The sequence below is a fragment of the Chiloscyllium punctatum genome, chromosome 25, assembly GCF_047496795.1.
Source record: "Chiloscyllium punctatum isolate Juve2018m chromosome 25, sChiPun1.3, whole genome shotgun sequence".
Classification (NCBI taxonomy): Eukaryota; Metazoa; Chordata; class Chondrichthyes; order Orectolobiformes; family Hemiscylliidae; genus Chiloscyllium; species Chiloscyllium punctatum.
Window position 1 is genome coordinate 71721510 of NC_092763.1, and position 24111 is coordinate 71745620.

The 24111-nt window shown below is 43.1% G+C and overlaps 1 protein-coding gene across 3 annotated transcripts in view; it reads left to right on the plus strand.

Annotated features, from left to right (window-relative positions):
- LOC140496056 (mastermind-like protein 2) overlaps window positions 1–24111 on the plus strand; it is a 126950-nt gene that overhangs the window by 94199 nt on the left and 8640 nt on the right. For all 3 annotated transcript variants that reach the window (XM_072595535.1, XM_072595537.1, XM_072595536.1), the window contains exons 3-4: window positions 11274–11387; window positions 16451–16559. In XM_072595535.1, the coding sequence (XP_072451636.1) occupies window positions 11274–11387; window positions 16451–16559 (223 nt within the window). The remainder of the gene's footprint in view (window positions 1–11273; window positions 11388–16450; window positions 16560–24111) is intronic.

The following is a 24111-nucleotide window of genomic DNA, read 5'->3' on the forward strand; positions in this document are numbered from 1 at the left end:
ATCAGTTTGTTTGAGAGAGGAGAAAGAAAAGCATTCTTTGTATTTGTTCACAAGCAAACATATGAGCTTTCCCCCGTTAAGCTGCCCATATTCCTCATTTACTCTTTTAGTCAGATCGTCTTTCCCATTTTTCTTACAGCACCGACTTTTTTCTTTTCCCTCCTTTGTTCTAATCTGCTCTTTGTCTCAGAGCTATCCAACAATTCCCCAGCAGTGGCCACAGGCTGCTGTAGTCTGCCATTATTGATCAATATAATGAAGCATGTGCTGCAATGATCTGCATTATATCACTGTCAAGCAACGGTAAAGCTGTACTGCACTTGCAAATGTGTTAAATAATACAGTGCACACCAGAACTGCTTCAAGTACAGAGCAGGAGAAGGTGGAAAGGATTCGGTTATACTATTTTTCATAGTCCATTATTAATGCCTATTCCCTCTGTCCCTCTGTGTCTGTCTCTCTAGTTTTTTCAGTCCCACTGCGGGCAAACCCTGACTTAATGGATGAACCACAATGTGATTAGCAGGGTGTAATGTGGTCTGATTTATGGAAATTGATCATAGAAATATGATTAATTACAATGTGAAATATCTTGTACTGAGCCTCCTCTAGTCATGGATTTTTTTTAAAAAATCATTCATAGAATGTAGATATCAGCCAGCATTTACTGCCCATCCCTAATTGTCCTTGAACTGAGTGGCTTCCTAGGCCATTTCAGAGGGCAGTTTAGAGTCGACCACACTACATGTAGGCTAGACCAGGTGAGGATGGCAGATTTCCTTCTCTGAAGGAAGTTAATGAGCCAGATAGATTTTTATAACAGTTAACTATGGTTACTGCTGGACTAGCTTTTAATTTCAAATTCCTCTTTAATAAACAAATTTAAATTCCACCTTCTGCCATGTTGGGATTCAAATTCGTATCAATATTGGAACTCTAATGCAATGATATTACCATTATAATGACATTACCTTCTTCCCATGGATATCGATATATAAGGAGCTGTATTAAATGAGGTCGAGACACACTATTGTCCATCAGAATATACCAATTAAAGGCAACTGGTGTTTGAAAGATGCAGGTGTATTAGCTTTTCAATGTGCATTTAAAGCATACTGGGTACTCCTGGAAGCTTTGTTGGAGATTTTGAACATAGCTTTCTCGTCAGCAAGAAACTAACTGGGAAATTTCCAAGAAGAGAGGATTATTTCATTCACGAACTATTTCATGTATCTGACTCTCTAGCCATCCATTAAAACTTGTCATTCAGATTAAACGCTGCTTCTATCGGAACACTTCTGAAGGACACAGTTTAGACACCAGCTCCCACTAGTGGCAAATCTGTTTAACTGCAGAGAAATGAGGGATTAACACACATTGCCCTATCTTTCTGTTGTTTCTTGCAATCCTTCTCCCCCAAGAGAAATTAAACACTGAAATAAAAGTTTTTTTTGACTATTAGATTGATTGTATTCTAGAGCTGGGTGCAAATCAAACCTGGGAATCAGACATGAAAGAATCATTTAGTAAAACAGAAGTTGCTGGAAAAACTCAGCAAATCTGGCAGCATCTGTGGGCAGAAATAGCTAAAGTCTCGAGTCTGGTGATTCTTCTTCAGAACCGGACTCAAATTGTTAACTCTGCTTTCTCCCCACTAATGCTGCCAGACCTGCTGAGTTTTTCCAGCAATTTCTACTTTTATTTCAGATCTCCAGCATCTACAGTATTTTATTTTATCAAAGGATCATTACTCCAGTTAGCCTGAGATGCTAAATCCATGAGAAATTTGGTATAATTTGAAACTATTTCAAATTGATATTTTTTTAAAAAAAGCAGATGCACAGTTTTGCTTCTGTAAGCACGTGTCTGGTAGACATACGGTAGACTGGATAGTAAGGTTAGATCACATGGGATCCAGAGGAGCTAGCCAATTGACACAAAATTGGCTTGAAGGTAGGATTCAGAACAGTGGTAGAGGGTTGTTTCTCACACTGGAGACCTATGACCAGCGGCATGCCGCATGGTTCGGTGCTGGATCCAATGCTTTTCTTCATTTATGTAAATTATTTGAATATTAATAAAGGAGGCATGGTTAGTAACTTTATTGATGACTCCAAAATCGGTGATGTGGTTGGCACTGAAGAAGATTACCTCCGAGTACAATGGCCCATCTGATCAGGGTTCCATTGGACTGAGGAGCGGCAGATGGAGTTTAATTTAGATAAATAAATGTATTTCATTTTGGTAAGGTAAATCAGGGCTTAATGCTTGGGGCCTGGGGAGTATTGCTGAACAAAGAGACCTAGGAGTGTTGATGATCAGTTCCTTGAAGATAGAGTCACAGGTAGATGGTGAAGAAAGAGTTGGGCGAGCTTGCCTTAACTGGTTAGACATTGATCATAGGAGTTGGGATGTTATGTTGCAACTGTACAGAGCATTGGTGAAGCCACTTTTGGAAGACTGTGCACAATTCTGATCATCCATCCTTAGGAAGGATGTTGTGAAACTTGAGAGGGTACAGAAAAGATTTACAAGGATGTTGGTGGGACTGAAGGTTTGAGCTATAGGGAGAGGCTGAATAGGCTGGGACTATTTCCCTGGAGCTTTGGAGTGACCTTCTAGAGTTTATAAAATTATGAGGGGCATGGATTGGGTGAGTAGCCGTGGTCTTTCTTCCTGGGATGGGGGAGTCCAAAACTAGAAGACAGGTTTTAAGATGAGAGGGGAAAGATTTAAAAAGGACCCTAGGGGTAACTTTTTCACATGTAGGGTGTTGTGTGAATGGAATGAGCTGCCAGAGGAAATGGTGGAGGTGGGTACATTACAATGTTTAAAAGGCATCTGGATGGGTACATGAATAGGAGGGTTCAGAGGGTAATGGGCCAAATGCTGGCAAATGGATCTAGATTAGTTTAGAATATCTGGTTGGCATAAACAAGTCGGACCGAATGGTCTGTTTCTGTGCTGTATGACTGTGAGTCTGAGTCATTAGATGTAAAAAGATGATCTAAAAGGAAACAGTACTGTTTTTAGCTCAGTGTTGTTTGCCTGCTGTCTTTGAATTCAGGATACTGTTGTTCCTGTACATGTCATATCTGCTGCCAGTAAAGGTGGTAGAAACAGACAGATTATTAACTTTGAAAAGGGAATTGGATAAATTCAGCAGGACTGTGAGAAGTTGAAGAAGTGAATGTAAGTAATTGGAACACAATTTCAAAGCGCCAGCACAGTTGGATGACCACCTTCTGTACAGTATGAATATCCACAAGATTCCTGAATGGCAGAGCAAGGAGTTTGCATTTTTATTCTCCTTTCCCCGTCTCTGTTATAAAGTGCAATGAGTCTCCCGAAGGCTTTGATTTGCTGTTTGCTTCAGTGATGGAAATGTGACCACGACACTTTGACAACACAGCAACAACAGTCAGAGACTGATTGATGGTGGCCCAGAAACCAGAGCTAGGTTTAAAAAGAATCTGTCTGATCAATAATGCAAGCTCTATTTTCTCCTGTGATCTTTCATTATTGGTGTTCACATCAATCACCAGTGTAGTGGAATTTGCCAAGCTCAACATATCCTCTTCATAGATGTTGAAGAAAAACACAATTCAACATGTTTCTAAGCCTAAGAACTTTGCACAATGGGAAACCATAAATTATTTGAAAATCCTTTGGTGCTTAAATTAAGTCTTACTAGACCATAATCCTGCTTTCTTGTTAGATGGAGACAACTGGTGGTGGTTTAACCTGTGGGCCACTATACATCCAGTAAGGGAAGATGTTGAGAAGGGAAAGTCCTTCACTGTAACCTCAGCTACTGTTGGAATCAAACATGTGCTTTTGGTATCTCACACCAACCTGCCTTTCCTTCAGTGTTGCTGGGTCAAAATCCTGGAACTTGTTTCTTATATCCCAAGGGTTGCAATGGTTCAAGAAGACAGCTCATTACCACCTTCTCAAGGGCAGTTAAGGATATATCGGCAGTAAATGAGCCTGGCCATTGAAGCCCACATTCCATTAGTGAATGGAAAAAAAACTTAATTGTCCTTCAGTGTGGTAGTGGTCATGGATTTGGGAGGTACTACCAAGTTAACAACACGAAAGTAGATCATCTTCAGGTTATTACATTGTTGTTTGTGAGAGAGTGCTATGTGTAAATTGGCTGCTGTCTTTCCTACAGCAGAATCTACATAGCCAAAGAACTCCATTTGCTGTCAAGTGCTAATAGATGTCCTATGGTCATGCAAGGCACTGTAGAATTGAGTGTTATTTGGTTCTGCAGCTGTCTAAAATTGGTCTTGTTCTTACTCTTTCATTTTTATTTCGATCATTGATAGCAACTACCCTCTGCTCAGGACAATACATTAAAGCAAATGATGACACCCTATATTACTGGTTCCGAAATGATTTGAACCTTGAGCAATGTGCCTCAATTGGTTGTTTCTCTGCTTTTTCCTCACCACCCTAATGCTGCTACAAAAACTGAGGTTTTGCCATACAATGGCCAGACTTGGAAGAGCAGCACGGCCACTTACTGAGCATTTCCCAATCAAGAAACTATCTCCCTTAAGGTTTGGGAGGAAGATGATCTAACCTCCCCTGCTGATGTTTCTTCTTTTTAAAAGCGTGATTGGGAGTTGGAATCATGGAATAGAAAGATGATGTCAAAATGGAAGGTTCCTTGGTTCACAAAATCATTACAGCACAGAAGGAGGCCATTTAGCCCATTGTCCTTTTGCTGACTTCGAACATTTCACTTCATGTCATTCTAATGCCTTCTCAGCATACCCCTGCATGTTGACTCAGTGGTTAACACTGCTGCCTCACAGCGGCAGGGGCACTGTTTCGATTTTGGCTTCAGGCGACTATCTGTGTGGAGTTTGCACGTTCTCCCCATGTCTGTGTGGGTTTCGTCCAGTTTCCTCTCTCAGTCCGAAGATGTGCAGGTTAGGTGAATTGGCCATGCTAAATTTCCCATAGTGTTCAAGGATGTGTAGGCTAGGTGCATTAGTCAGGGAAAATAAGGTAGACTAATAAGCTAGGGAAATGAGTCTGGGTGGGGGATATTCTTTGGAGGGTTGGTGTGGACTTGTTGGGCTAAATAGCCTGCTTCTACACTGTAGGGATTCTATGAATTCTATGAATTATTCTTTTTCAAATAACAGGCAAAATCCTATTTGAACGGATCAATTTTAAAGTCACTATGGACTTACAGGACTGTAGGGCTGCTTTCTCATTAGAGAGATTCAGAAAGAGATAACTGGTTTAATGTGAGGGTCACCACGTCTCAGGTGAGGTTGAGAACCCAGGGCCTTCATGGTAACCTCAGCTAGGACAGGAATATGGGGAGGTAACAGCCTAGTGGTATTATCGCAAGACTATTAATCCAGAGACTCAGGCAATATTTTGGGGGACATGTGTTTAAAGCCTGCCATAGCAGGTGGTGGAATTTGAATTTGATAAAAATCTGGAATTAAGAATCTCATGATGACTACAAACCCATTGTTTGGTTTTTGGAAAAACCCACCTGGTTCACCTTTTAAGGAAGGAAACGGCTATCCTTACCTGATTTGGCCGATAAGTGACTCCAGAACCACAGCAAGCTGTTTGACTCTTACATGCCTCTGTGCAGATGGGGATAAATGCTGGACTAGCTAGTGTCACCCTCATCTTGTGAATAAAACAAAATTAAATTCAGTGTAAACCAGCCAGCTAGCTAACGGAGCTAAGTAACCACCAGAGCATTGCCTCCTGCTGCAGGAACAGCTTTTCCTCATAACCCTTTTGCTTCATTAAATCTGTACCCTCTTATTTTTAAAGTTTCATGCTTGGCAATATTTCCTCCCCAACTACTCTGTCCAGACTCCTTATGGTTTTAAACGCTTCTTAAAAATCTCCTCTCAGCCGCCTCCTCTTCAACGAAAGCAGTCTGAACTTCTCCAAATTATCCTCATCCTGGAACCATTAAGGAAATTAATTTATGAAGATAAAGTGTTGTGAAGATCTTTGAGGATAGTTTTTTTTCTCAATTTCCAGAAAATGTGGAGAGCAATTCACAAAGTAAACCTGTGCAAAAGTTACAAAGAATTGGTTCCCAAATATACAACAGTACAGATCTGATTTAAATCTGAACAGTTTCAAATAGAAGTGTGAATTCCCCAGTGTCGGTTCATGGGTCATGGTGTTTACCCCAGTGTAGGTTCATGGGTCATGGTGTTTGCCCCAGTGTCGGTTCATGGGTCATGGTGTTTGCCCCAGTGTCGGTTCATGGGTCATGGTGTTTGCCCCAGTGTCGGTTCATGGGTCAAGGTGTTTGCCCCAGTGTCGATTCACTGGTCATGGTGTATACCCCAGTGTCAGTTCATGGGTCATGGTGTTTGCCCCAGTGTCGATTCACGGGTCATGGTGTTTACCGCAGTGTAGGTTCACGGGTCATGGTGTTTACCCCAGTGTAGGTTCATGGGTCATGGTGTTTGCCCCAGTGTAGGTTCATGGGTCATGGTGTATGCCCCAGTGTAGGTTCATGGGTCATGGTGTATGCCCCAGTGTAGGTTCATGGGTCATCGTGTTTGCCCCGGTGTAGGTTCACGGGTCATGGTGTTTGCTCTGGTGTCGGTTCATGGGTCATGGTGTTTACCCCAGTGTAGGTTCACGGGTCATGGTGTTTACCGCAGTGTAGGTTCACGGGTCATGGTGTTTGCCGCAGTGTAGGTTCATGGGTCATGGTGTTTACCGCAGTGTAGGTTCATGGGTCATGGTATCTGCCCTGGTGTAGGTTCATGGGTCGTGGTGTTTGCCCCAGTGCAGGTTCACGGGTCATGGTGTTTACCGCAGTGTAGGTTCATGGGTCATGGTGTTTACCCCAGTGTAGGTTCATGGGTCATGGTGTTTGCCCCATTGCAGGTTCATGGGTCATGGTGTTTACCCCAGTGTAGGTTCATGGGTCATGGTGTTTGCTCTGGTGTCGGTTCATGGGTCATGATGTTTACCGCAGTGTCAATTCATGGGTTTGCCCCGGTGTAGGTTCACTGGTCATGGTGTTTGCTCCAGTGTAGGTTCATGGGTCATGGTGTTTACCCCATGGGTCATGGTGTTTACCCCAGTGTAGGTTCACGGGTCATGGTGTTTACCGCAGTGTAGGTTCACGGGTCATGGTGTTTGCCGCAGTGTAGGTTCATGGGTCATGGTGTTTGCACCAGTGTAGGTTCATGGGTCATGGTGTTTACCGCAGTGTAGGTTCATGGGTCATGGTATCTGCCCTGGTGTAGGTTCATGGGTCGTGGTGTTTGCCCCAGTGTAGGTTCATGGGTCATGGTGTTTACCCCAGTGTAGGTTCATGGGTCATGGTGTTTGCTCTGGTGTCGGTTCATGGGTCATGGTGTTTACCGCAGTGTCAATTCATGGGTTTGCCCCGGTGTAGGTTCACTGGTCATGGTGTTTGCTCCAGTGTAGGTTCATGGGTCATGGTGTTTACCCCGTGGGTCATGGTGTTTACCCCAGTGTAGGTTCATGGGTCATGGTGTTTGCCGCAGTGTAGGTTCACGGGTCATGGTGTTTGCCGCAGTGTAGGTTCATGGGTCATGGTGTTTGCCCCAGTGTAGGTTCATGGGTCATGGTGTTTACCGCAGTGTAGGTTCATGGGTCATGGTATCTGCCCTGGTGTAGGTTCATGGGTCGTGGTGTTTACCCCAGTGTAGGTTCATGGGTCATGGTGTTTACCCCAGTGTAGGTTCATGGGTCATGGTGTTTGCCCCAGTGTCAATTCACAGGTTTGCCACAGTATAGGTTCATGGGTCATGGTGTTTACCCCAGTGTAGGTTCATGGGTCATGGTGTTTGCCCCAGTGTAGGTTCATGGGTCATGGTGTTTGCCCCAGTGTAGGTTCATGGGTCATGGTGTTTACCCCCTGGGTCATGGTGTTTGCCCCAGTGTAGGTTCATGGGTCATGGTGTTTGCCCCAGTGTAGGTTCATGGGTCATGGCGTTTACCCCAGTGTAGGTTCATGGGTCATGGTGTTTACCCCCTGGGTCATGGTGTTTGCCCCAGTGTAGGTTCATGGGTCATGGCGTTTACCCCATGGGTCATGGTGTTTGCCCCAGTGTAGGTTCATGGGTCATGGTGTATACCCCAGTGTAGGTTCATGAGTCATGGTGTTTACCCCAATGTAGGTTCATGAGTCATGGTGTTTACCCCAGTGTAAGTTCATGAGTCATGGTGTTTACCCCATGGGTCATGGTGTTTGCTTTGGTGTCAGTTCACAGGTCATGGTGTTTGCCTTGGTGTCGGTTCATGGGTCATGGTGTTTGCCCCAGTGTCAGTTCACGGGTCATGGTGTTTGCCCTGGTGTCGGTTCATGGGTCATGGTGTTTACCCCAGTGTCAGTTCACGGGTCATGCTGTTTGCCCCAGTGTCAGTTCATGGGTCATAGTGTTTGCCCTGGTGTCGGTTAATGGGTCATGGTGTTTACCCCAGTGTAGGTTCATGCGTCATGGTGTTTGCCCCAGTGTAGGTTCATGCGTCATGGTGTTTGCCTAAGTGTAAGGTCACAGTGTTTCCCCCCGTGTGGGTTGACAAATTGTGATGATTGCCGCAACTGAGATCTGTCGTCCGTGTGTAAATGAAGAGGAATGCCCCGTCAGTACTTTTGCTTCTGAAATATACAAATGCCATTGTAAGGCAAAGTGAAAGTACTTGCCTGCTCAGCTGGAGAGAGGGATAGAGTTATCAGAATTAGGGGAAGTCAGAAACAGCACCTCTTTTTAAGGTGAAAGAGGAAAGTTGGGGAGGTGCAGAGAAGAACAGGCGGAAAGTTCTGAGACAGGGTAGGAGACAGGAGCGATGACATGACGTTCAGAGTGGTTGTATATGGGAGTGGGCAATGGTAAAAATGTCATCAGTTGTTTTTGGGAAAGCATGATTTTTTTTATTACGTGCTTTGAAATTTGAAATGAAGAGTGAACACAGTTTGGATCACTGGCAAGTGGCAAAGTTTTAATTTGGGCCATGATATTATGACCTTTCTTCCCGCTGCCCTTAATGGAAAACCCCCTGCGAACCAGATTTATTTCAGTAGTATGCTGGTAAAGTTGAAATCTTCCCGTATCTTATCATTGCGGTTCCTTTACACATTGTGCTGAGCTTGAAACATTTCCTGTTGATTCCTTCCAAAGGCTGCATTTCCCAGTAAGTTTCATTTTCCAATTTTATCTCGTCTTGAGATACCAAAACTCACATGAACTCTTTTCATCCCAAAACGGTACTGATTTAAATTTCGTTTCCATAAAGAAAATGTGACTGCACATGACCAGTAAATATCATACTCAAGTAAATTGAGGACAGAATCTCAGAACTGTTCGGGTCCATCGTGCACTGCATTGGTTCTCATCTTAACTTAGTGCGACATCAGCTTTTCCCTGTAACCCTGTACACAATCTTTAAATAATCATGTAATGCTGTTGAATACCTCGGTTGGACCTGCCTCCGCTTCCAATTTCAGATCCTAACCACTTACTGTGTTAAAGTGGTTTTTCCCTTGCCTCGCACTTGCTTCCTTTGCAAAACACTTTAAAGTTGTCCCCTCAGGTTCTGTCTGTTTATAAATGTGAACACTTTCTCCCTAGCCACTCTGTCCAGCTCCCTTGCGATGTGGAGGGGTTAGGGTGGGGGTGTGAAATCTGAACTAAAAACCAAAAATGCTGGAGAAACTCAGCAAGTCAGGCAGTATCTGTGGAATAAGAGACAAAGTTACATCTCAAGTTTGATATGATTCTTCAGAACTAAGGAGAGATAATAATGAGACTACCTTCCTTCAGTAGTGGATGAAAACCGTTCATCCCATCTCCATTTTAACTAATGTTCATGGAGACTGATTTGAAAAAAATATTTTGCATTACTTTGCTGCTAGCCTCTTGTGCTTTTCAAAGCCGTGTTGATTTTTTTCTGCTTTATACTAGAGGGACTGGAAGCTGATACAATTACAACATTAAAAGACATCTGGATGGGTATACAATGAGGAAGGGTTAAGAGGGATATCGGCCAAATGCTGGCAAATGAGACAGGATTAATTTTGGATATCAGGTCGGCATGGACGAGTTGGATAAAAGGGTCTGTTTCCATGCTCTATGACTCCATGATTCTATAGTTTTGTTTCTGTATTTTTCTACCTTGTACCCTAAGATTTTGTACCTAGGTACATTGTACCTAAGATGACATCAGGAATGGCGACTTTGTACACTTTTCACTATGCTCTTGTACTTCTATACTTGAATACACGTGGCCATAAAATCTAAATCTGTTAATACCTCATGACCCCTTATTGAGAGGAGCTAATGATTTCCATCACAGGATTAACTTTGCAAGAGGTTCTCCAACTTACTGAGCACAAAATGCAGAGTTCACAAGTTCCTGGCAGAATCCAGTGGATTGAATCTGACCATATCCAAGGGAGGAAGAGCAGTAACATCATAGGAAACCTGATCTGTTGGTACCCCCACACTGCTACTGACATCTTTCCCTGTCCATAAAAAAGACAAGAAAGAGCAAGCATAAACTTAAACTTATGTGCAAACCAAACAAGGGTGATGTGAGAAAAAACTTTCTCACTCTGTACATAGTTAGAGTATGGAGTGCCTACCGGAAATGTGATGAGGCCAGGTTCAATTGAGGCATTTAAGAGGGCATTGGATAGAAATAGTGTACAGGGATATGAAAAAAGCCAGTAGATTGACACTAGGTAATGATGCTTGTTTAAAGTGTGGTGCAGGCACGATGGGCCGAATAGCCACCTTCTGCACTGCAATAATTTGGCAATATGTAACAACATGGCCAGAATCTTCCAAATAGCAAAGTTTCCCATTGTTTTTTAATTTTAAAGAAAAGGCCATTAATTGTCTGGTTAAGGGCCTCAATGGGGCCAGTAGCAGGTGAGCTGCTCTAGGTTTTGTCTATACTGGATTAGTGGTGCTGGAAGAGCACAGCAGTTCAGGCAGCATCCAACGAGCAGCGAAATCGACGTTTCGGGCAAAAGCCCTTGAACCTCTAGGTTTTGTCTATCCCACTGTGTCATTGTGGTGAGGTGGTTAGACAGGGGAAGGCTGAATATTGTATCCTCTTGCCTGTGAATTCTTCAGTCTGAACCACCTGATTAACTGCAGCTTATTGATCAGGGGAAGCATCAGTTTAACAACAGACTGGATTGTTAAAGAGTCTCACTAATAATTAAAGGCTTATGTAATTTTTTTAAAGAAAATTACCTTTCTTCTTCTCCTTCAATATAGGATCCTAATCCTGGTAACAATTACATAAAAGCCACACCACATGCCTTCCTGAAGCAGCAACTTCTGAAAAAACAGCAGCATAATTTCCTCCAACAGCAGCTCATGGCAGACCAGGTAGGTGCCTCTGTTTTTGAAGCACATTTGAAATGTACTCTTGGGGCTTTATTTTCCAATAGAGAAGATTCAATACATCATTGACTGCACTGGAGTGCAAAGTCATTGCCTTACCAAAACAGTTTGCACCTTTTATGTGCAACAGGAACATACTGCCATCCCCGAAAAGGAAATGTAAAATGAAAATAGACACAGTGGAAAATGACCAGCAAAGTCAGGCACCAATTGTGAGGAGAAAGAGAATCAATGTTAACTTTCAGGTTGCTGAACTATTGTAGTTAAAACTTAAAACATCTATAAGTCCAAGCATCACTCATAACTTTATTCGTTTAAGGCAGACAGGTATTGTATTTCTAACTGGGTGAATGAACTCTTGTTTCATTTAGGAATTTGTACTCCTATCCCGAGTCCCCTTTCCTCACTTCTTCCAAGGCAAAATCTTGCCAAATATTCTTGGTGGCATGACCCTTTGGTTAGGTATTTGGACTGGATGGATTGGTTACTATTTATGGTGATGGCAAGACGGCAGATCATCTTTGATAGAGTCAATGATATGTACAGCATGGAAAAACACCCTTCAGTCCAACTTATCCATGCTGACCAGATACCCTAAATTAATCTAGTCCCATCTGCCAGCATTTGGGCACATGTCCCTCTTAAACCCTTCCCTTTCATGTACTCATCCCGATGCCTTTTAAATATTGTCATTGTACCAGTCTACAGTGGCATGGTGGCTCAGTGGTTAGCACTGCTGCCTCACAGCGTTAGGGACCCGAGTTCAATTCCAGCCTTGGGTGACTGTCTGTGTGAAATTTGCACCTTCTCCCTGTGTCTGCGTGGGTTTCCCATGTTTGCTCCGGTTTCCTCCCACGTTCCAAAAGATGTGCAGATCAGGTAAATTGGCCATGCTAAATTGCCCATCATGTTATATGCATTAGTCAGGGGGAAATGAATCTGGATGGGCTACTCTTCGGTGGGTCAGTGTGAACTTGTTTGGCCAAAGGGCCTGTTTCCACACTGTAGGGAATCTAATCTAATCTACTTCCTCTGGCAGTTCAATCCATACATGCACCACCCTCTGCATGAAAGTCCTTGTTAGACTTTATCCTAAAGTCTTAAACGATAGAATGAAAGGACTGAATGTATAGTTTGGCGAAAGTGAGAACTGCAGATGCTAGAGTACCAGAGTTGAAAAATGTGCTGCTGGAAAAATACAGCAGGCCTGGCAGCATCCGAGGAGCAGGAGAATCGACGTTTCGGGCATAAGCCCTTCTTCAGGACTTCCAAAATGTCGATTTTGAATGTATAGTTTGCCAAATTAGTTGCTCGATCAGTAAAATAGGATCTTTCACAATTTCCTGAGCAAAACAATGAACTGGAAAGTCTCCCACTATCTGAAAGTTTGCACTTTAGAGCATTGATTTCTGCTGTGTAAGGGAATGGATGGATTCTGAGGACAATGCTGCTACAAGTTGCAAATCATACTGTGTTCTTGACATGGTTCACAGCCTTTCAGCAGCTACAAACTGACAGATTTGAGACACTCGTCCTTCACATTGTTTGGTCAGCTCATGTTTTTGAGAAGCACAAACTCTAAGGTTTTACTAATGGGATCCGTTGAAGCAGCAATAAATAACTTCGAGTCGTTTCTGGGACTGGAATTTAAAAATTCTGCCCTGCCATCAATCCGGACTTTCACAATCCTTGGAAACCTTCAGACAGTTAGCTTTTTATTTAATCTGCCTAAACACTTGCAAAATGTACTATTGTGAGCATTAGATTCCAGCTTTGTTTGGGTACCTAAAGCAAAATACTGCAGATGCTGGAGATCTGAATGAAAAACAAAGTACAGGAGAAACTGAACAGGTCTAGCAGCATCTGCAGAGAGAGAGTTAACATTTAGAATCCAATGTGAGTGGCCTGATGAAGAGTTATACGGGATTTTACATTAACTCTGTTTCTCTCTCCACCGATGCAGCCAGACATATTGAATTTATGCAGCACTTTCCGTTGTTATTTCTTGCTAGGGTATCGTTTGTTGACTTTCTGACATAACAGGTCAGTGGAAAGCAACTGCCTGGCTCTTGAAACCAGGTGTCCATAAGATGCTGCCAGAGGGTAAGGGGTATGTTCCCCAGCACAAGGTACATGCCACGAGTGAGAAGTGTCAGGTATAGACAGGATAGATCAAGTGAATCCTTAGAAGAGTATAAAGAAAGTAGGAGTAAACTTAAGAGGGAAATCAGGAGGGCAAAACGGGGACGAGATAGCTTTGGCAAATAGAATTAAGGAGAATCCAAAGGGTTTTTACAAAAAAAAATTAAGGACAAAAGGGTAACTAGGGAGAGAATAGGGCCCCTCAAAGATCAGCAAGGCAGCCTTTGTGTGGAGCCACAGAAAATGGGGGAGATACTAAATGAATATTTTGCATCAGTATTTACTGTGGAAAAGGATATGGAAGGTATAGGCTGTAGGGAAGTAGATGGTGACATCTTGTAAAATGTCCAGATTACAGAGGAGGAAGTGCTGGATGTCTTGAAACGGGTAAAGGTAGGTAAATCCCCAGGATCTGATCAGGTGTACCCGAGAACTCTGAGGGAAGCTAGAGAAGTGATTGCTGGGCCTCTTGCTGAGATATTTGTATCATCGATGGTCACAAGTGAGGTGCCGGAAGACTGGAGGTTGGCAAACGTGGTGCCACTGTTTAAGAAGACGGTAAAGACAAGCCAGGGAACTATAGACCGGAGAGCCTGACCTCGGTGGTGGGCAAGTTGTTGGAGGGAATCCTGAGGGACAGGATGTACATGTATTTGGAAAGGCAAGGACTGATTAGGGATAGTCAACATGGCTTCATGCGTGGGAAATCGTGTCTCACAAACTTGATTGAGTTTTTTGAAGAAGTAACAAAGAAGATTGATGAAGGCAGAGCAGTAGATGTGATCTATATGGACTTCAGTAAGGCATTCGACAAGGTTCCCCATGAGAGACTGGTTAGCAAGGTTAGAGCTCATGGAATACAGGGAGAACTAGCCATTTGGATACAGAACTGGCTCAAAGGTAGAAAATAGAGGGTGGTGGTGGAGGGTTGTTTTTCAGACTGGAGGCCTATGACCAGTGGAGTGCCACAAGGATCGGTGCTGGGTCCTCTACTTTTTGTCATTTGCCTAAATGATTTGGATGCAAGCATAAGAGGGACAGTTAGTAACTTTGCAGATGACACCAAAATTGCAGGTGTAGTGGACAGCGAAGAAGGTTACCTCAGATTACAACAGGATCTGGACCAGATGGGCCAATGGGCTGAGAACTGGCAGTTGGAGTTTAATTCCGATAAATGCGAGGTGCTGCATTTTGGGAAAGCAAATCTTAGCAGGATTTATACACTTAATGGTAAGGTCCTAGGGAATGTTACTGAACAAAGAGACCTTGGAGTGCAGATTCATAGCTCCCTGAAAGTGGAGTGGCAGGTAGATAGGATAGTGAAGAAGGCGTTTGGTATGCTTTCCTTTATTGGACAGAGCATTGAGTATAGGAGTTGGGAGGTCATGTTGCGGCTGTACAGGACATTGATTAGGCCACTGTTAGAATATTGCGTGCAATTCTGGTCTCCTTCCTAACGGAAAGATGTTGTGAAACTCGAAAGGGTTTAGAAAAGATTTACAAGGATGTTACTAGGGTTGGAGGATCTGAGCTACAGGGAGAGGCTGAACAGGCTGGGGCTGTTTTCCCTGGAGCCTCAGAGGCTGAGGGGTGACCTTATAGAAGTTTATAAAGTTATGAGGGGCATGGATAGGGTAAATAGATAAAGTCTTTTCCCTGGGATCAGGGAGTCCAGAACTTGAGGGCATAGGTTTAGGGTGAGAGGTGAAAGATACAAAAGAGACCTAAGGGGCAACTTTTTCACGCTGAGGGTGGTGCATGTATGGAATGAGCTTCCAGAGGAAGTGGTGGAGGCTGGTACAATTGCAATACTTAAGAGGCATTTGGATGGGTATATGAATAGGAAGGGTTTGGTGGGATATGGGCCGGGTGCTGGCAGGTGGGACTAGATTGGGTTGGGATATCTGGTTGGCATGGACGCGTTGGACTGAAGGGTCTGTTTCCATGCTGTACATCTCTATGACTCCTAGAAGGCGGTGGCAGAGAAGGATGAAAGTTCTAATAGTTCCAAGTATAGTTCCAGAATTATTCCCCCTCTGCTTTTCTAAACTATTTAAATAAACAAAAAAAAACTTCTGGCCCTTTCTGCTGTTACTGAAGTTTTGTCTATTGGGAACCCACCGCTGCCTTCCCAAGACTCTAAATTGGTTTAACACATGTTACATGTAGAACATGACTCAATCAATCAGGACTTGCTCAGTACTGTATTGAAGCTCCATTTTTCCATAGAAGTTCAGTGCTGTGACTGAAATCAGGTCCCTTGCTGACTGAGCTTTTTCATTTAACTGTTTCTTTAAGTCAGTCATGCCATTGTCTTGCTTTCACAGTAACAGGGGCAAAGAGACAAATCCCAAGTTAACCACAGTCAGAGGCAGAATTGAACCCATAATGATGACATTATTTGGGACCATACACTAGTCAGCTAGCCAACTGAGTTAACCAGTCACCCTACATTGCCTTGTTGCCCTCGATATTACGTACTCAATTCCTGGAGTTGGAGGCAGATTTCTGGCTCGAGGGGGAAATTGCTGCAATTGAGCTAAACTGACATTACATGGATTATTTTTGGTGACGTTTTTTTTGTGACTGAGTTACAAGGGAAGCGATTGTGTGCAATATTACATTACAGTATTTAGCAGCAGAGACATTTGTACTGAGTGTTGTTGTTTTTATGCTTTTACTGTCTTTGTCTTCTGTGCGCATACATATTACATGCTCGGAATGAAATACTCAGGAAAGGGCCAGTATGTGAAAATTTAAATGCCTAACTTGTGAGGGGCTGAAATATCCAGGTTAAGGTGGCAAGGTTAGTTCTTATTTAACTGAAGCTTTGCCTTCTGTTTCATTTGTCTGCAGTTTTAGGATGTACTTGAAGGGACATTACACCTTCTATTTGTTTTTTCCAGGAGAAGCAAAGACAACACGATCAAATAAATGGCCACATGATCAGAGTGTCCCCTGAATATAAAGAGCAGAGAAGTGCATTTGGAGTTCAGCAATTAAATCAGTTCCAAGGTAAGATCAGTATTGAGCTGCACAGTTTTTTTTTAAAAATGAGGATATCAGTGAGAACTTTATTCACATTCATCCCTGGTATGCTGGTTCATTCAGAGGGAAACAGAGCTCTTTAAACTGGACTAGTCTGCCTGATGGTACAGTCAAGATTTAAAGTGACATACACCCCTCCCCACCTGACCAGAAAAATCCCCCATTTCCCTGACATTCCTTTTTAATTTCTTGCAGTGTATGCCCCTCCCTTCATACAGCACCCAGCAATGCCACTTGTGGTTTTCCTGTCCAGGTTCTAGAAAGTCTACACTCTGAAAAGTTTCATATCAACACCCAGCCACAGCAAGTAGCTGGTGGCGAAGACATAGGTTAGAAAGGTGGGGGTAAAATTCATGATCATGGTCATGTAAACTCCTGATGCCAAACAAACTCATTGTCCCATTGAAATTAAACTGTAATCATTCTGGTTTGCCCCAAAGATGTTCAGGGGGAACCACAAATCCAAAGTGCACACACTGCCATATATTGGGCATTACCTGGTATTGATTTGAAAGATAGGCTCAGAGACCCTGAGACCTTGTGGAAATGCTGTCGGTGTGACAGGTGCTTTTCTGAAGTTTTGATTTTGTTGGATCAAGCCAAAGGAGCTTTGCCTGTTTGGGGAATATTTAATGCTTTCACTAGGTTATGAAACTGCTCAAATTTAAAATCCCAGTATGTCTGTAAAGACAAAGACCTGCATTACATGTAATGCAAAAAATTCCCAAAGCACTGGGGATGCAAAGAAACAGAAAATACTGGAAAAATACAGTTCTGAAGTAGGGTGACTGGACCTGAAACGTTATCTTTGCTTTCTTTCCACAAATGCTCTCAGATCTGCTGTGTTTTTCCAGCAATTTGTTTTTGTAGAAAGTGCACTTCAGGAAGTGCCCAGCTCTTTATAGGCAATAAAGTCTCGATGGACCTGGATGGCCACTATTGTAATATAGGAAATGTGGCCAAATTCTACACAACAAACTCTCTCGAATAATAATCTGCTGATGACCAGATCAACTCTTCTTATTATTTGGTGTACATTGAGTGATAAGTGTTGACCAGGACACCGGGGAAAAACATTCATGCACATGAGTATTTGAAGTTTTAGCTCGTAAGTCCTACACAGACGATAAATCCAAAATAGAATTTAAACCCTGTAAGAGCAGCAAACATCACGGCTGCCACTTGCCCTTTCTCATGCAATAAGCACATCATCTACTTCGAGCGTTTGTAGTTGCCATTATTATCTTTGATATCCCAAATCAGGAACAGACAACATAACTGGGCAAGAGGAGCAATTTTTGAGGACTTGACTAATGACATATTTAGCTATTTGCTGAAATCAGTTCTTGGGGCAGAATTTTCGGAGTCCCTCAGCTTTGGTGGGTTTTCAGGCTGTGGGAACAGACCTCTTTCTGCGGCCTTCCTCCAGCTAGAGTGTTAAAACTCCAATTGAAACAAATGTAAATTCATAATCTAAATTCCACACTCCCCCACCTCACAAAAAAAATTAAATGTACATGTAACAGTATTTTTCAGAGTAGTTGGAGACAAATAAATTGCAATATGATAAGACTATAAGACATAGGAGTGGAAGTAAGGCCATTCGGCCCATCGAGTCCACTCCGCCATTCGATCATGGCTGCTGGGCACTTCAACTCCACTTACCCGCATTCTCCCCGTAGCCCTTAATTCCCCGAGACAACAAGAATCTATCAATCTCTGCCTTGAAGACATTTAGCGTCCCGGCCTCCACTGCACTCTGCGGCAATGAATTCCACAGGCCCACCACTCTCTGGCTGAAGAAATGTCTCTGCATTTCTGTTCTGAATTTATCCCCTCTAATTCTAAGGCTGTGTCCACGGGTCCGAGTGTCCTCGCCTAACGGAAACAATTTCCTAGCATCCACCCTTTCCAAGCCATGTATTATCTTGTACGTCTCTATTAAGTCTCCCCTTAATCTTCTAAACTCCAATGAATACAATCCCAAGATCCTCAGCCATTCCTCATATGTTATGCCTACCATTCCAGGGATCATCCGTGTGAATCTCCGCTGGACACATTCCAGTGCCAGTATGTCCTTCCTGAGGTGTGGGGACCAAAACTGGACACAGTACTCCAAATGGGGCTAACCAGAGCTTTATAAAGTCTCAGTAGCACAATGGTGTTTTTATATTCCAACCTTCTTGAGATAAGTGACAACATCGCATTCGCTTTCTTAATCACAGACTCAACCTGCATGTTGACCTTTAGAGAATCCTCGACTAGCACTCCCAGATCCCTTTGTACTTTGGCTTTACGAATTTTCTCACCATTTAGAAAGTAGTCTGTGCTTTTATTCTTTTTGCCAAAGTGCAAGACCTCGCATTTGTTCACGTTGAATTCCATCAGCCATTTCCTGGACCACTCTCCCAAACTGTCTAGATCCTTCTGCAGCCTCCCCACTTCCTCAGTACTACCTGCCTGTCCACCTATCTTCGTATCATTGGCAAACTTCGCTAGAATGCCCCCAGTCCCTTCATCCAGATCATTAATATATAATGCGAACAGCTGTGGCCCCAACACTGAACCCTGCGGGACACCGCTTGTCACCGGCTGCCATTCTGAAAAAGAACCTTTTATCCCAACTCTCTGCCTTCTGTCAGACAGCCAATCCTCAATCCATCCCAGTAGCTCACCTCGGACACCAAGGGCCCTCACCTTGCTCAGCAGCCACCCGTGTGGCACCTTATCAAAGGCCTTTTGGAAGTCTAGATAGACCTCATCCACTGGGTTTCCCTGGTCTAACCTACTTGTCACCTCTTCAAAGAATACCAACAGGTTTGTCAGGCATGACCTCCCCTTAGTAAATCCATGTTGACTTGTTCTAATCAGACTCTGCTCTTCTAAGAATTTAGAAACCTCATCCTTAATGATGGATTCTAGAATTTTACCAACAACCAAGGTTAGGCTAATTGGCCTATAATTTTCCATCTTTTGTCTTGATCCTTTCTTGAACAATAGGGTACAACCGCGATCTTCCAATCATCCGGGACTTTCCGTGACTCCAGTGACTCTTGAAAGATCTCAACCAATGCCTCCGCTATTTCCTCAGCCACCTCTCTCAGAACTCTAGGATGTATCCCATCGGGGCCAGGAGATTTATCAATTTTAAGACTTTTTAGCTTTTCTAGCACTATCTCTTTTGTAATGACAACCATACTCAACTCAGCCTCCTGACTCCCTTTAATTGTTGGGATGTTACTCCTGTCTTCCACTGTGAAAACTGACACAAAGTACTTGTTAAGTTCTCCTGCTATTTCCTTATCTCCCATCACTAGGCTTCCAGCATCAGTTTGAAGTGGCCCAATGTCTACTTTTGTCTGTCGTTTGTTTCTTATGTATTGAAAGAAACTTTTACTATCATTTCTAATATTACTGGCTAGCCTACCTTCATATTTGATCCTCTCCTTTCTTATTACTCTCTTTGTTATCCTCTGTTTGTTTTTGTAGCCTTCCCAATCTTCTGATTTCCCACTGCTCTTGGCCACTTTATAGGATCTCTCTTTTTCTTTAATACATTTCCTGACTTCCTTTGTCAGCCATGGCTGTCTAATCCCTCCCTGGATAATCTTTCTTTTCTTGGGGATGAACCTCTGTACAGTGTCCTTAATTATACCCACAAACTCCTGCCATTTTTGCTCTACTGTCTTCCCTGCAAGCCTCTGCTTCCAGTCTATTTTTGTCAGTTCCTCTTTCATGCCCTCATAATTACCTTTATTTAACTGTAACACCATTACATCCGATTTTGCCTTCTCTCTTTCAAACTGCAGACTGAACTCTACCATATTATGATCGCTGCTTCCTAAGGGTTCCCTTACTTTAAGATCTTTTATAAAGTCTGGTTCATTGCAAAGCACTAGGTCCAGAATAGCCTGCTCCCTTGTGGGCTCCATGACAAGCTGTTCCAAAAAGCCATCCTGTAAGCATTCCATGAATTCCCTCTCTTTGGATCCACTGGCAACATTATTTACCCAGTCCACCTACATATTGAAGTCTCCCATGATCACTGTGACCTTGCCTTTCTGACATGCCTTCTCTATTTCCCGGTACATGTTGCGTGCCTGCTCCTGACCACTGTTAGGAGGTCTGTACACAACTCCAATTATGGTTTTTTTGTCTTTGTGGTTCCTCAATTCCACCCACACAGACTCCACATCATCTGACGCTATGTCATTCAGTGCCATACATTTAATATTATTCTTAACTAAAAGGCAACCCCACCCCCTCTGCCGACCTCCCTGTCTTTTCGATAAGTTGAAAATCCTTGGAGGTTTAACTGCCAGTCCTGACCCCCCTGTAACCAAGTCTCTGTGATGCCTACCACATCATAATCATTCACTATGATCTGTGCCATTAGTTCATCTGCTTTGTTATGAATGCTACGCGCATTCAGGTAAAGCACCTTAATGCTAACTTTCTTATCATAAGAGATATTGGAAGTCATATGATGTCCTAAGTTATCCTTGCTTTTTTCTGCATTCCCAGTCTGCCTCAACTTTAAATCCGCCTGGACACATGCTATCCTGCTGCTTGTCTTTCCATTTAACGCCATACTCCCTGTTGCTTTCACTTTCCCTTCCCCCCAACTCAGAAGTTTGGGGGGAAGATATAGATATAGATCCAATTTAAGACCACGCTTCTTTCTCCACCTTCAAACAGTAGATGTTCGGTTTCTATGGAAAATAGCCATTCAATCCCCATTTAATCTCCTTGTCGTGAAAATGTCTCCCACTTCAATGGGTTGCCAGCATCAACAGCCAATTTGAATGATTTCTTTCTAATTCACTGCTGCTAAAACCAGTGATTTTTCAGCATGTCTTTCTTGTTCTCAGAAGTGCTCTTGCCCATTCAAATTTCTTGCTCTTTCTCAATGCATTTGTCGAAGAAGCTCACTGTAGGTCAGAAGCGTGGAACAAATTTTCAATGAGGTCCATTCATGCTAATAAATTTTATGTTTCATTTTAGGCATAGGAAAGTCCAACATAGCCCCGTATTTTCACTTTGTAGTTGCTACTTGTTCTTGTGCCACAGTGTGGTCTAAATAAAGCACTTTTGCGTTGGCAAATACAGTATTATCTAAACTTATGCCCAAATGGCTCTTTATAACTGATCAGTTTGTCCTCATAATGTAAATGTTATTCTGAGATTTTGCTGAGCCACAGCCAAATTATCAATGTAGAGAACACCACAACACCCTTTCTTTACGTCCAAAAACCTCCAGCTATCCATTTCTTTGAGAGATATCAATCTCTCTTAAACTCCATTTAACTCCTGGTGAAGAGCCCTCACCTGTTGTGATCTTAGCAGATGGTATTACTGGATAAGAGAAATTGCAATGAAACCTGACTTGATAGATCATATGTTTATTTTTGTTTATTAAGTTAATTCATTGGTTAATCACTGAGATGTATCCAGACAAAGATAAAGATTTTCTTTAACATCAGGCATTTATTACGCTATAAGACTGTAAGAAATAGGAGCTTAGAAATAGGAGGTTGTTCACCCCTTGAGACTGCTCCTCCATTCACCAGGCTCATGACTGATACAACATTCTTCAAATCCACTTTCCTGCCTTTCCCTGTAACTCTTGATTCCCCTGCTGATCAAGAATCTGACTATCTCAAACTTACCAGGCGGCACAATGGCTCAGTTGTTAGCACTGCTGCCTCACAGTGCCAGGGACTCGGGTTTAAGTCCAGCCTTGGATAACTGTTTGTGAGGAGTTTGCACATTCTCCCTATGTCTGCATGGGTTTCGTCCGGGTACTCTGATTTCCTCCCACAGCCCAAACTTCCGCAGGTTAGGTGGATTAGCCATGCTAAATTGTCTCATAGTGTCCAGGCTTGTACAAGTTCGGTGGATTAATCATGGTAATTGTGGGGTTACGAGGATAGGGTGAGACATTGAGTCTGAATAGAGGTAAACATTCCTGATGAAGGGCTTTTGCCCGAAATGTCGATTTCGAAGCTACTTGGAAGCTGCCTGAACTGCTGTGCTCTTCCTGCACCACTAATCCAGAAACTGAGTCTGAATAGGATGCTCTTCAGAAGGTCAAAGGTACTCAATGGGCAGAATGGCGGGTTTCCGAACTGTAGGTATTCTATGGTTTAAACATACACAACAATGCTGCTCCACAGCTTCCTGTGGCAAGGAGTTTCAAAACACTCAATCCTCTCAGAGAAGACATTCCACTGACAATAGACAATAGGTGCAGGAGTAGGCCATTCTGCCCTTCGAACCTGCACCACCATTCATTATGATCATGGCTGATCATCCTCAATCAGTATCCTGTTCCTGCCTTATCTCCATAACCCTTGATTCCACAATCCTTGAGAGCTCTATCCAACTCTTTCTTAAGCGAATCCAGAGACTGGGCCTCCACTGCCTTCTGGGGCAGAGCATTCCACACACCCACCACTCTCTGGGTGAAGAAGTTTCTCCTCATCGCTGTCCTAAATGGTCTACCCCGTATTTTTAAGCTGTGTCCTCTGGTTCGGGACTCACCCATCAGCGGAAACATGTTTCCTGCCTCCAGAATGTCCAATCCTTTAATAATCTTATATGTCTCAATCAGATCCCCTCTCAGTCTTCTAAACTCAAGGGTATACAAGCCCAGTCGCTCCAATCTTTCAACATAAGATAGTCCCACCATTCCAGGAATTGACCTTGTGAACCTATGCAGCACTCCCTCAATAGCCAGAATGTCTTTCCTCAAATTTGGAGACCAGAACTGCACACAGTATTCCAGGTGCGGTCTCACCAGGGCCCTATACAGGTGCAGAAAAACCTCTTTGCTTCTATACTCAATCCCTCTTGTTATGAAGGCCAGCATGCTATTAGCCTTCTTCACTACCTGCTGTACCTGCATGCTTACCTTCATTGACCAGTGTACAAGAACACCCAGATCTCTATGTACTGCCCCTTTACCTAACTTAACTCCATTTAGGTAGTAATCTGCCTTTCTGTTCTTGCCACCAAAGTGAATAACCATACATTTATCCACATTAAACTGCATCTGCCATGCATCTGACCACTCACCTAACCTGTTCAGGTTATCTCCTAACATCCTCCTCACATTTCACCCTGCCACCCAGCTTTGTATCATCTGCAAATTTGCTAATGTTACTATTAATACCATCTTCTATATCATTAATATATATTGTAAAAAGCTGCGGTCCCAGCACTGATCCCTGCGGTACCCCACTGGTCACCGCCTGCCATTTCAAAAGGGAGCCGTTTATCACAACTTTGTTTCCTATCAGCCAACCAACTTTCAATCCAAGTCAGTACTTTGCCCCCTGTACCATGCGCCCTAATTTTGCTCACAAACCTCCTATGTGGGACTTTATCAAAGGCTTTCTGAAAGTCCAGATACACTACATCCACTGGATCTCCCTTGTCCATCTTCAGAGTTACATCCTCAAAAAATTCCAGAAGATTAATCAAACATGATTTCCCCTTCATAAATCCATGCTGACTC